The 14,012-nt window shown below is 42.8% G+C and overlaps 1 protein-coding gene across 2 annotated transcripts in view; it reads left to right on the top strand.

The window, feature by feature from the left end:
- The window catches only part of fibcd1b (fibrinogen C domain containing 1b), a 119,169-nt gene extending 108,324 nt beyond the window's left edge, over window positions 1–10,845 (top strand). For both annotated transcript variants that reach the window (XM_030085490.1, XM_030085489.1), the window contains 2 exons: window positions 7,081–7,260; window positions 10,536–10,845. In XM_030085490.1, the coding sequence (XP_029941350.1) occupies window positions 7,081–7,260; window positions 10,536–10,801 (446 nt within the window). In that variant the 3' untranslated portion in view covers window positions 10,802–10,845. The remainder of the gene's footprint in view (window positions 1–7,080; window positions 7,261–10,535) is intronic.
- The last annotated feature ends 3,167 nt before the right edge of the window (window positions 10,846–14,012 follow it).

Below are 14,012 nucleotides of genomic sequence, written 5' to 3'. Positions count from 1 at the left end.
AAATGAGTTATGGATTACCATGACCTACTTTAATGAGGTAATTGCAGATATACATCATTTTTATTGTCATTTTTCATACATTTATTACCAAAGAAGACCAATAGTTGGCTCCCACATGTATTAATGAGTTCTAAATTTAATACCGGTCCGATTCTCATGTGTGGCAGAACTCTTTTAATCTATATTCATGATAATGGGGATGATGAAGACAATATTTAGCTTTTGTTCGTCTGATTATTTGTCACCATTTGGAGGGCATAGCGCTCTTTTAGCCTCGTGGCTCTGCTGTTAACAGACATTATACCAAAAAAGATTGTAATGATAGTGGATCATTTTAAGGAGAAGAATGCTTGATAATTTTTTTGTTTCATGGCTGTGCAATCAGACTCGTCCTGAATAAGATTCCCTATCAGTAAACACATTGATTGTACAAAATGAGATGCTGATTTTTGCAGTATTATTCATCTCCTTTTCAGATGACACTGAGTAATGCCTGCATGAAGGCACTTATGTAACATAGATTTATTTCACTGAAGTTGCAAGAAGATTGCCATGATCTCTTATTGAAGTATGTGCAAAGCTGCAATAAATCTATTCCGTTAACTTGTCAAACAGCAGAAAATTGTATCATTAGATATCCAGCCATAAGAAATGGAAAGTAATTTCGCAAAAGCACAGTTCTTCAGTCAGGCACCTGAACGAGAGTCGCGAGCAACAGCAGAAAAAGCCGTTTTACACTGACATATTCAACTACACAAGTGCATGCCTCCCACAAACCTATATTCTAAAATCTGTGGCTAAATTACACCAGAAAACAGAAAAGAAAAACCCTATTTTTTTTTATACTTTGTCTTAAATCATTGCACACCTTCAAATAAAGCAAGCCCTGTGTTGTATTGGATCAAAACCAAACACATCCAAGCACCGCTGGATCAGTCGGTGATTACTAAGTTAAAAGACAAAAACGGTGTCATGAATAAAAAAAAATTACATATTTGCAGATGAAAGAACAGTAAGAGTCTGACCTTTCAGCAAAGCATCTTTTCTCTTTACTTTTGCATACAGTAATTAAATCCATTCCACTCACTGGGTTGATGGACGGCAGTAAAACGACTGTCTGCATCGTTTTCACAGTTTCTTCGCCTCACCGGGGCTCTTAGTAGCTGCTCAGTCTGAACGAGCTCTATCGGTTAAGTATATATTGGTAGTGCAAATTGTTTGAACTTCATCTGAGGACGTGGCTCTTCATGCATTTACTACTGGGATATCAGGAAGTGATTGCCCCCCCCATTGGTTGGAAGGTTGTTTAACATACTTTAATTGTTGAAGTTGTGTGTAATTTTTCTGAGAAAGCCCTCGCTGGATGACCAGTAACTCTGTGGAGATTCAGTCAAGTGCAAATAACAATTTTCTTTGTCCTCTATGAAAGAAACCCCTGCAAACCGAGTGCTTGGTCCACACACAGACGGAAACATATCACATATTGTGTGGCTCACACACAGTGGTGAAGCCCCTTGAAGCACCAGATGGCCCTTTGAAAACCCTTCCCTCCTTTTATTCCAGCAGCCTTGACATTTAGAAAGTTTTGAGTCAGCACTGGACCCCTGCTGATATTTTACCTTTTTTGGGATCTTTACCCCCCTGGCAGTAGGTTTTATGCCAAGGAAATTTGGAGTAGTAGAACATTTTTATTACACCTTATACTGCTCCGGCTGAACTTTCCGCGGCCTCCTTGGGCAGCGAGCAGCTGGGGAGCCATGAGGACACGTTCCACCTCTGCTGCAGGTCATCTTGACACAAAGCTTTTGTGCATGTGAGATTAGACACATGCACTGGAAATACCCTTTGATTCTGTCTTCGGCATTCCACATTCTGCTCTAATAAAAGTCACGTGATCTTAGCTAGCAGTGGTCACCAGTTCACTAAGAGACAGACACTCATTAACCTCACATGCACATTTTTGGACTATGCGAAGAAGCCAGAGTAGATCGAGATTGCCAGTGTGCATGGGGGAGAAGATGCAACATCAAAAAGCAAAAGGGTCCCTCAGGCCCAAACTGGAACTGGAGGTATTCTCGCTCCGAGCCGGGAGCGTGAAGCACCACACCAGGCTCTGTTCACAAACCCATAGACAAAGACAAACATGTCGATGATGGAAATGCATGGTTTTGATCTGTTTGTATCTCTCCCGGCAAACACTGAAAATTGAAAATATCACACATATGGATTGCCATGACCTAGATTTTTTTTTTTACAGGTATTTCTCTCTGATCCACCCTTGTTTCAATCATTGGGTGCCCGAGGCCACTGCTCCCATGCTGTCTGTTGATAATGCGTAACACGATCAGCAGCACGATAGGGGACATGCCAGTAATCATACCTTCTCTGCAGGTTAGTTTGTGACTAAATAACTGAATATACATTGATTTGTGATATTCTAATGGGGAAAATATTATTACTTGAAGCATTAAGGGAGCAGAAGTCGCTTTGAGCATATGGTGCTGCAGTGGTAACTCACTGGAGAGTGCCTGTGAGCCACTGGTCTCCCGGGGTTGGTGGCCTGTTTCATTTAGTTGAACTGGAGTGTACATCTAAAGTCTATTGAATTAGATTCACATCAGCCAGTGTTGTTTATGGAAAACCCATCGCTTTCTTTCACTCTGGCAAGGCTATATTTTAAAAAAATAAAAAATAAATGACCCCTAACCCTAACTGCTTCCTGACCCATACTGTAATCTGAATTTGCAAAAGAATCCCTAAGATACTTTAAAACATCTGCAAGAATTAGGACTTTCCTTGTACGTCTCACTTATTTAATGCACGTTCTTACATTTTCACTCTTTGTTTTATAGAATTTTGTCAGTCCATTCTCAATTGTTTCCTCGAATTAAAAAGCATGACAAATAATAATTGAGCCTTCAGGATGTCAAGTCCTCCCTTCATCCATTTTGTCGTCCTCATATAAAAGCTTTTGCATTTCATTTCACCAGCTCCATTTTGTCTGATGGCAAAATGATGCGAGGGAACCTGCATTTACGGTCAATAAGTCTCCGCCGTCTCACTCTCCACCAACAGGCTGTTTGCTGGAGTTGATAAACCCCCCTCTGGTCCACACGCACCGCCTTCTGCTTCATTACTTTTACCACACGGGGGTAAAATTAATCGATCGCAGTGATTAAAGCTCCTTCTCCAAAAAAAATCTGCGTTGTCACTCATCAAGAAATGAAACCTGCGTACTCGACTCTAAACTCACACCAACGCTGCAGATTGTTTTGCTTCGTCCATACTTGCTTTACATCCTCCTGGATGAAATCCTGGGTTGGTCTGGGTTGTCGGTGCTGCAGACCGTCATTCAGCTTTCAGCAGTGCGTGCCTTGATTTCTAGTAGTAGTGCATTTTTGGTAAAAGGTAATAAGATGACATCTGACATCTCATTACGCTGCTCTTTTATTTCAGGTCCTTTTTACTCGTCATTGGAAAATGTCTTCCCCTCTTCTCTTTTCAGATGACATTTTTGTGTTCTATTAAAAACAGTGAAAGCCACTAAAAATTCATGGTTTTATGGAGCAAATCATCAAGCGAGCGCCGCGGGACGGGAAAACTCCCGGAAAATTCTGACCCAAATTCCAGCGGGAGTTCATGCGAAGGATCATTTTAGAGGAGTTCCAAGAAAAAAACGTGTCAGAAATTTTCTACCTGTTGTCACATTTGTGCGTTGCATGTTGATACAGAGCAGGTAGCTTAATGCAACAGAGTCCAAATGTTGGTCATTTCAAACACTGTATCTGACTGTAATGAGTCGGGCTTTAAAACTCCAATGTGAGACGCGGACAGGCAGAAGCCCGCTGATAATTATTTCAGCTGCTCAGAAGTTCATGCTGTTATTTTTTACTTCACTGCTGCCGTCCTATCGAATAATTTCTTATTTTTAGTTGTTTGTGAAAACATATCGACACCAGTACTGCATGTTTGCATTGGTATGCATGGTTTTTTTTCTTTTCATGATTTATGCTGCAGACTTCAGACAGTACATCAAAAGTTGACAATAATATAAAGAAAATAAACAAAAACAACCTAATTGCCCATCTGAAAATGAGCCGGAGGACCAGCCTTTTTTTTTTTTCCCCTTTGCCGCCAAGCTTCCTCTAAATGGCAAATCACTTGTATAAAAAGAGTGTTCGCTTGTCCCCAATGGAGCAATCAGCATGTTAATGTTGAAGCAAAACACCTCAAAATCCTCCCTTGTATTTGAACCCATATTAAATAACCTAACAATCGCATTTAATTAACAGAGAGCTACACCTGAGCATTTAGATCTAAACCAACCCGGTCTCCATTGTTATTTGACTTGTCTTCCTCTTTAATTATTCTGAATTGGAGTCTCACTGAGATTCTCTGGGGCTTTAATTAGGGACTAAATTAAAGTTATGTAAATACAGTTGGAAGCTGTAGAGTCTTTAAATAGAGTTGTGTTGCATCTGGTGTTTTATTTTTCTATTTTCCCCCCCTTTTTTTTTTTTTTTTACCCTGAAAGAGGAAACATCCTAAGTCTTTCTTTTGAAGTTTGTCAAATCACTGCAGGGTACTTTTCCCTTAGGTGTTTGTCTGGATTGATACTTCTTTTTTTTTTTTTCCCCCCTCAAAGGGCTATGACACAAAAATATTTCTGCAAATGAGCCAACGGTGTTTTCACTCAAAGTGCATGAAAATGTGTGTGTGTACATATATATATATATATATATATATATATATATATATCAATTAAGTAGAGAAATTACATGCATGGAGTTACCTGCCTATACGAATGCATTTATGTTAGATCCACCACCTCCAATTTGCTGATATACTGTGAAAATGGAAAGAACGGGATCAACCTCCCATTGGGCGAGATTAAATCCAAACTAAGTGCCTGGGCCCAGACTGTGAGCTTCTGTCTCTGAATAATAATGGGTTCTTTCAGCTGTGTTTGTCATCAAATTAGCCCTCTACTTCAGACGAGGCGCTCTCGGAGTGCAATTCTCGACATCGATGGAATTCAAATCAGGCAAAGTCAGTTTGAGGTTTGTGAGCTTTAAGAGGGAGAATGAGTTTCATTTGTGAAGGTGATGATTGCCGTAGGAGGTAAAATGACAGTGTTCAGGTTCATAAAAACACCTTCCTTCCTGTGGTGCAGCTGCTTTCATGGTGATTCTGAGTCACGTTCCAGGACAGGCAGTAAAACAAACCTTAAACCAGCAATTGCTGCCTACAGCTCGCTCTACATGCTCTAAATCCAAGCCTCATTTCCAACAAGAGAAGCCTTTGAAGTTTCCTCCTCTGCGCTTGCTTTCAGTTGTATTTCCTTTCTTTCCTTCTTCTTCTGTGTTTTTTTTTTCTCCTCTCATCCACTCAAACACTGTAAATGTACAGCACGTATTTATAAGCACTGGGGCAGGATGCTTAACAGAGCCTTGAAGCGAAGTTCACTTTTGTTTGTCTTCCTGTCTCGTATTTTGTGTTCGAGGGATCCAGGTAATGCTCTTCCTGCTTCTCCCTCGCCTGACATATTATTCGTCTTTTTTGCCTTTGATCAGCCCAGGAGAGGGAAACTTGCCCTGGGTAGCACCATCACTCCGGCACAGCAGGGGGACACAGAGAGCAGGAGGGGGCAAGGAAGAAGGGATGGAAACCCTGGTTTCCCTCCGGCGCTTTCTGTCTTGCACTGCCTCTCTAAAGGATTTAGCAATAATTAAAAGACCTGTTCAGGGTATCTGATAAAGTGATGGCGCGCACAAACCCAGAGCAGCAGAGACAGGTGGATGTGCTCTGCAGCTTTATGTTGAGTTTGTCTCAAGTGATGAAGCAGAATCGCTTATTCAAGGAGTTAGAAAACATGTCTCTCTATAAACCTACTCTTTAGACAAAAATTAACATTTAAACTGCCGCAATGACAAATACTTTGATATGCAATTAAACTTTAATCAAGGTATTCCTTCTGTGCAATTAGACATCAATGAGGTGGAACCAAACACATGAAATCAAAAGAAAACCGAGAGCTGATATTTTTATCTGACTACTGAACTAGTTTCACCTGGAAAATCGTGCAACACATAGATCTATATGGGTTTTTTGGGGGGTTTTTTTTTTTAGAAAATCTGCACTGACGATGACGTGGAACATGAATTTTTTCAGTTATAGTTGCTGCAGCAGAGGAGGAAATGATCCTTTTATCTCATGGTTTCACTCTATCGATACACCCACCCCGATCACAGCAGCCGATTCTCACTTTACAAAACATCACTCTGGTGCAGAAGGAGTTAAAAAAGTCAAATAGTCGGAGCAGCGAGAACTTAAATAGTCATCATCTACATATTGTGAATGCCTGAACCTATTATCGAGCATCCAAGGATATTTCATTTTAGATTTCTTTCACTGATGCTGAAAATAGATCTTCTGCTTTTTTTTTTTTTTTTTTTTTTTTTTACTTGAAAGAGGAATGTCTGTAATATTAGATGTGAATTGCAAAGATGGGATGATAGTTAATCTCGCCATGCAAGAAATCATTCACAAATCTACTAAATCCCAGGCTGGCTTGAAGTAATCAAAGCAATTCATCACAAAGTGGCCATCTTGAAACCGCTTTGTTCATTGAAATGGAGTTATTCCATCTGGTTACAGCAATTTTTCTCAACTAGAAAACATCTTCAATAGCTTTGACAAGCTGAAAATATGAAAGGATTAGCAACACCACGGCGTAAGATGCAAACTCTTTGTCTCTATTTGAAATGGGCCGCAGTTCCGAGTCGAGGAAAGATTAGCAGTCGGGATTGTCGTCTGATGAATGAATTCAAAAGACTCACCTGTTGCCTTCAGCACTCGACAGTCTGCGCACGTTTCAAAAGTAACGTTAATCTTGTTTTGGGGGAAGAAATCCCACACACAGAGCCTCGAAATGGGACCAAAAAGCATTTTACATCTTCTTCCCAGGAAATGGGCGGCGTTGAGAGAGTCGTGTAGTAGCTTTATACTGTCGACTGAGAACCAGGGAAGTACTTTGTAATGGATTGTTTTGGTCTGTGTCTTGCTCTTTTTCCCCCGCAGGACTCAAGCAGATCCATGCCCTGTCCATCCAGGGGAACTATGAGCTGCGTATCGACTTGGAGGACTTTGAAAATAGCACGGCGTACGCTCAGTACGGCACCTTTGGAGTGGGGCTCTTCTCCGTGGACCCCGATGATGATGGATACCCTTTGACTGTGGGAGACTACTCTGGCAATGCAGGTATGTACCAAACAGTGAATAAAACTCTCTTGATATATACTGTGCTTCCACTCTGATTACTCTACACTATTTTTCTTTGCACATCTTTTTTTTTCTTCTCCCAACCTAATTCCAAGTGCAGCAGTGATTTAATCGTATGTTATTTTAGCGCCGCGCTCGGTGCGTCCGCCAGTTAAACCGTGTGGACAGTTCTGCAGAGAGAGGGACTTCCAGTGTGTCCGTCCAGACTCCCCAAACCATCAGATCCAAGCCAGCTACCTGTCACCTTGATTAAATTACTGCCAATTAATTGCACTGCTTGACCTGCAGCGTAAACAAAAACCTGCCGCTGAAATGAAGAAGCAATTTCGAGGACCTTTGGGGAGCGCCGCTCTGAGGACGGGGGGAGAGAATGGGGACAGATATGAGGGATGCAGGGGGAGAGAGGGCCGCGGGAAAGTAGGATGGAAGAACGAAGGGGACAGGTGCAAGAGCGGAAGAGGTAAATAAAAACGAGGATAGAGATATCTGAGGGGCCGAGGAGGCACAGGAGCAGGAGAGAGAAATGTGTGCACAACAGCTTTTTTTTTTTTTCACCCAGTTATGACGCCACCTGAAACTCCTGCGACGCTCCGGGCCGCCCGTCCTCGCTCGGCCTGACCTTGAACTCATTTGCCTGTTGGACATTTGACTGCAAATTAAGGGTACTCAAACTCTCTCGGGGGGGATGCGACCGCGCCGGCTTCTCCCGAGGTGCCGCGACTGTTATTATTAGTAGTATTTTGCTCCGCGGCGGCGGCCTGGCAATCAGCTGACAGGTGCTCATTTGGGCTGAGAGCAGCTGGATCTTAATGGGCATCAGACGCGGCTGCTGGCCTCCAGCCACCAAGGTGACATCCACCGCCTTGTAAATGAGCCTTTAAGTGCTCCTATTTGTTGTTTTGTTTTTTTTTTTTGTTTTTTTCTTCTCTTCCTCTTCTCCTTATTTCATTCTTCCTCTGTCTACACCCCTTGGACTTCATCTCATTGTTGACGCCATTGAGCTTTGTTGCACCGCGGGCTTGTTTTTTTTTTTAACCCTCGTCGTTCTCCGCCCCTCTATTTTTCGCCCCGGCAACACGCAACGTGAATATCTGACACGCCTGTCAAATTATTTTTTCCTGCTGAGTGGTTACCATAGCAATGCCAAATGGGGAGTAGAGTAGGACAGGAGTGAGAGGGTAAGGAGCCGGGCCGCCACATCCTGGGCAATTAGGGGCTGTTTGATGCCCTGACGAGCTGTTAGCCATCACCTGATGGACGGCTGGCCGTCTTACATTCTATTCAGCTCACAGCTTTATCCTCCTCTCTCCACTTCTCGTCACAGTGTGAAGTCCGCTTTAGAGAGAAAGCCCGTTGCTGGAGAGTGAAGGGAAGGTATGGGGAGTTTATTGAACATTACGGGCGCTTTGAACATCCATTTGCTTGAAAACTTTCGGTCTACCACAGTATCTCGCAAGGATGCTGGCTTTCATTTTACTTCTAAGCCTCTTAAGGCAGTGGCTTGCAAATGCAGTTATTGATGTAGAGAATTTGCCAGCGAGAAATCTTTATATGGTCTGGAGATATTTTCAGCTCAGCAATTTGATTGTGTGAATCAGACTTTTCCGCCCAGACCATGATTAAGGGCAGTCAGGTGATGCAGCTTGGCTTCGCTGCTTCCCTGCAGTGGTCCTACATCATTGTCATTTCCACAGTCACAGGTTACAGAGGGGGGAAAAGAAGACTTTTCCGTGTTTAACTTGTCCTGTTAAATGTTTTCCTTCTGCTTTCGAAACCACCTGAAAAAGGTTGAAATCAACACGCGTGATTAATCCCATTACGCACGGCCTTTATCTCCTCTGCATCCGTTTAGTGACGGACATGCTGATGGAATCATTGGTGGAGTGTTATTAAAAAACAACAAGATGAAAAGGTCACCAGAGAAGCTTTTGATAAATTGGTGGCAAAGCCATCTGACCTCCTGCTTTAGATAATGACAAGAGACACTCTAGAGAACCGGGAGGCTTTTTTATTGTTGTTGTTGATTTCCTCATTTCCTCCTGTTTAATGAAAAGATTAGTGGAAAAGTTGCGTGGTATTTCAGAGTTAATGTGTTGTGAATATGTGTGATTGTTGTTTTTCTGGTGTCAACTTGAAGATTATTACAGTAAAAAAGGTTAATTGGGTTTGATACAACAGAAGCAAATGTTAGTGACATGTAATCGTGAAACATGGTGAGTGAGAAAGAACCAAGTGTTCCGCTGGGTAACGTCTGACGAAGAGCTCTTCAAGATATGAGGGAGTCTGGATGTTAAAAGCTTATTTACATATGTCAATAAAGCAATGTCTAACAAGCTGCTAAATAAAACCACAGAAACTTTTGCGAATTTTACATGATTACGTCAAGCTCGAAAAGTATTAACGACTCATAACAATAATCAGTTTGTAGTTTACTGTTTACTCCAGAAATGAGCCTTCAGAGACTGACGCTAAAACAGACTTAATAAAACTTTATGCAAAACTGACCACATTAAAACTGTAATTTTGTAATTTGAGACCATTTATGCATCTTAGAAGAGGAAGATGCTAAGAGATGCCTGGGAAAACAAAGGCTGCTGGGATATTATTATCATACCGAGAACAGACCTGAACAGCTCATGTTCCCACTTGCTCTTGCAAAGTGTTTTGACTTTATTATACTTGCTTAATCCAAACTGTCATTTCACAGGTTGATGTTATAAATCATTGTTGGTTTTATTGTTTTGATATTTAAGTTTTATAAATGATAAAACTGGTGCGCTGTGTTTGTCATTATTTTTGCAGAATTCAACATGTAAGATCTATATATCTACATATATTTCTGACAGCTTATGTTTTCTGATACAGTATAATAAATTATGTTAAGAAATACTAATTATTTCTAGTTGAGGGACTCCGGCTCTGTGGTGTAAGATTACAGTATACATGCAATATTTCATCATCAAAGTGTTATTTTGACAGCATAAACCAACATCTGTCTGGGGAATTCATTCATTTTTATGTTTACAGCAAAATTAAATGAAAAAAAAAAATGGGAAAAGTCATCCAGTGTGCAATTTTATTTCATACCACACAGTAATCTAAACAGTTAAAGTATTTGTTAGACATGTCACCCAAAAACTTAAAGAATCAAAGAATAAATCAAGCAATCAAGCTTTTTAATTTTGCAATTATTCAACCAGTTTCTTACAGCAACAGTGAAAAGAATGTTTGTTTGTTTGTTTTCCACATTTCAGGCGATTCTTTACTGAAGCACAACGGGATGAAGTTCACCACCAAGGACCGGGACAACGACCACTCGGAGAACAACTGCGCCTCCTTCTACCACGGCGCCTGGTGGTACCGGAACTGCCACACCTCCAACCTGAACGGGCAGTACCTGCGCGGCCAGCACACCTCGTACGCCGACGGCATCGAGTGGTCCTCCTGGACGGGCTGGCAGTACTCCCTCAAGTTCTCCGAGATGAAGATACGTCCCACCCGCGACCCCGAGAATAAATGAAACTGAAAAAGAAAAAGGAAAAAAAAAAAAAACAAAAACACAAGGATAAAGATGAAAAAAAGAAGAGATTTTTTTGAAACATTACAAATCACGATTTCTGACAGCTAGATGGAGTTACTTGTCTCGATATTGTTTCTTCACTAAAACATACCTCTGAGTTTAGTTGAATCTTGCTTCGTGACGTCTCTCTTCCTTTTATTTTTTGCTCCTCTGCCTCCATCATTCAATCATGCCGGCAGTCATAATCCTTCCTGTAGTCCTTTTCCCTTAAAAAAAAAAAAGAAAAGAAGAAGAAGAAAGAACCGTGATGCCCTTATTTTTGATCATCCCTTTTAGAAAAGCGCCACACCAGAAGACGCGGCGCGATGCGTTAGCTGTCCTCGGTCCGAGCAGAAGCACACACCACTGATTCTCTCCTGACATGTAACTCTGACCCCCCCCCCCCACCGTCGGTGCTGACACGGCACTTCCACTGCGGTTCAGTCTCACTGCCTCTTGCTTTCCCATCTGTAAGTGGGAAGAGTCGCTCCACGTACAGGAGAAGACAAACCCTCCTTGAAATATGACCAGAAGATATAAATCCCCCCCCCCCCCCCCCCCCATTATCTGCTCTGCAAAGGAAGTCTAGAGTTTCACCTGCGCAAAGGGGACGGCGCGGCGGTGCAATGTGTCACATTTACATCCTTGATCTGTGAGAATTAGACCCAGCAGGGCCGTGGCAAGGAGTGCGTGGCTCCAGATAATGAGGGGGAGATAGGAAGAAAAAAAACAAAAAAAAAAAGAAAACAGAGAAACGAGGAAACAATGTGACAGCGGCTAAATTGGAGGACGGAACGCGGGGACGGAGTGAATCAAAGGGGAGAGAGAAATTGGAAGAAGAGGAGGTGCGAACGACGAAAACAGGGAGGAAGGGAAAAGAAAGAGACGGCGGAGGATCTCATTCATCTGACTTGGGCCATTAGGGAGCATATTGGGCACTTTGTCTGATCTGCCTGCCAGCTGAGTACTGGCCAACTGATGCAGCACTCACAGATGGTAACCCAGCACTGTGTGTGTAGGTGCGTACGTGCGCGTGTGTGTGAATGTGTGCGTGCGTGTGTGTGTGTGTGTGTTTGGGGCAGAGAGACAGACAGACAGAGTTCTCTAACATTATCAATTTCCTGTCAGCAGTTCAGTAGAGCGTCTCGATTGACTACAATGTTTTGCAGTGACAGACTAAACACGATGCATGGCCGGCACGCCGTCACACTCTCCGTCCACGCAGCCGAAACACGAAATAACACAGCCGGGAGGCTGTTATTAGGAAGAGGCCTCGCAGGAACCGCGGAGCGACGCCCGTCGAGGAAAAAGTCAAACGCCGCCTCTTCCCCCGCCGTTTTCCACAGTACCCGTTCGTCCTCTGTTCGAAATGTGTTTTCTCCTTTTTTTGGGTGATTATGCTGGGATTTGTTTGTGTGATCCAGGTTGTCCTGTCAGGACCAACACAGAGCAAAAGTTTGCTGTAAAATAAGACTTGATGCTCTCAACCTCTGTCATTCTCCTCTGAGCAGAAACCCGACGGTGTGTCATGGCGAAGTCAGAATTGTCTGAAGCAAACAAAAGAGAAAAAAAAAGCAATGAGAGAAAAATGACAAAAAAATAAATAAATAAACAAAACAAAGAAAATTAACAAATGTGGGCGGAAAATAGTGCAATTCCAATTTTACCGTCTTCTACTTATTTTTTATTTTGGTGAAATCAACTTTTTTGGGATGTAATAAAAGCTTTAAATATCTGTAGATTTTATTGTACAGTGTGTATGACTTTTAGAGCATGTCAATCTGTTTCTTACTATGCTAAAACACAAAGAGATCTCAAGCACATGGACTTAAGGAAATCCACTGGATAAAAAAGAAGATATGAAATGTATTTGCAGGACTTTCTTTGCTTTCCTCAGTTCCAGGTAGGAGTGGCGTGCGCCGCTCCGAAAGGTTGAGCACATGGGCGAAGAGGAGGAATGTGATTACCCCTAAAGCACACGGCGGTTCAAATCCCTACAGCACAAGTAGAAATCTTTCACCGAGGCACAACATGAGAAGGGATTGTGAACCTTTTGGCACATTAGCTGCCTTGTTGGACATCAGAGATCTTTTGTGGCGTCTTGGCGTTGGGAGGTCCTGTGACACTGGGAACCCGCTCCGGATGTGTGCTGAAGGGTGTCGCCCCAGCTGACAGTGAGTTAATGTGTAGCACCGAGCAGCGCTGCCCCGAATACCTCTGACACTGGAACAGCTGCGAGCGTTTCTGTCATCGCTGGCGCTCAGAGGGATCTCCCGTCGCCGTGCGTGCTCCTGCAGCACCTCGGCTGTGTACATATACGACTATGCGTCATGTCCTGGCGGACCGCCGCCGCCGCCGCCAGATCTCATCAAAGCACAGACACATGTTACAAATACTCGCAGATGGTACCGAGGCACAGAGGACGAGGTTTGATAATGTCAGAGACGATTAAAAAAAAAACAAAAAAAAAAACCCAACTGTATCCAAGTCAGTGATGGAGAACGAACCGGGCTGCGTTTGTGTGAATGTATGCAAATGTGTGTGTGTGTGTGTGCGTGTGTGTGTGTGTCTGTGTCTCCATGCTAGACAGAGCATGTGTGTGTGTGTATACACAACTGTGCATCTGCAGTGTCTCTGTGTGTACGCATATATGCACATGCCCGGGTTTGTCCCTGCCGGGGTGCATGAGCCAGACGAGAGCGGGAGGCTGGGCGTGTCCCTCCGTGGAAGTTCTGAAGTAACGTGATGCTTATGTACGTACTGGCCTCCCCCGCTATTTGTGTTGATAACAGAGAGATTTACATAATTATAATGAACTATTACTTATCGTGATTGTGAAACCCATTAGAGTGGACACCACCTTCTGGTACTGTGTTGAACTGCGCTTGTACCCTGAAACCCCCTGAGAACCCACTCCCAAATTCTGAGTTCACCTCAAACACAGCATTGTGCTCACTGTATCCGTTGATGCTGCGTCTGCCCCGTCCTTTCTTTCTTTTTTTTTTTTTTTTTTTTTTCCTTTCAAAGTTCAGACATGTATTATTTGCAGACCCTCCCCTGTGTTTTGCTGGGTGAATGCCTTTATAGTCACTCCTGCTGCTGCAGTTTGCTCCGGTCTCCAGTAGAAGAGATGATAAAAGAGTGAAAACGGAGAGTCTAATCATTCCCAGTT

This window comes from Salarias fasciatus, assembly GCF_902148845.1.
Source record: "Salarias fasciatus chromosome 7 unlocalized genomic scaffold, fSalaFa1.1 super_scaffold_4, whole genome shotgun sequence".
Taxonomy (NCBI): Eukaryota; Metazoa; Chordata; class Actinopteri; order Blenniiformes; family Blenniidae; genus Salarias; species Salarias fasciatus.
This window is presented reverse-complemented; position numbering and strand designations above follow the sequence as displayed.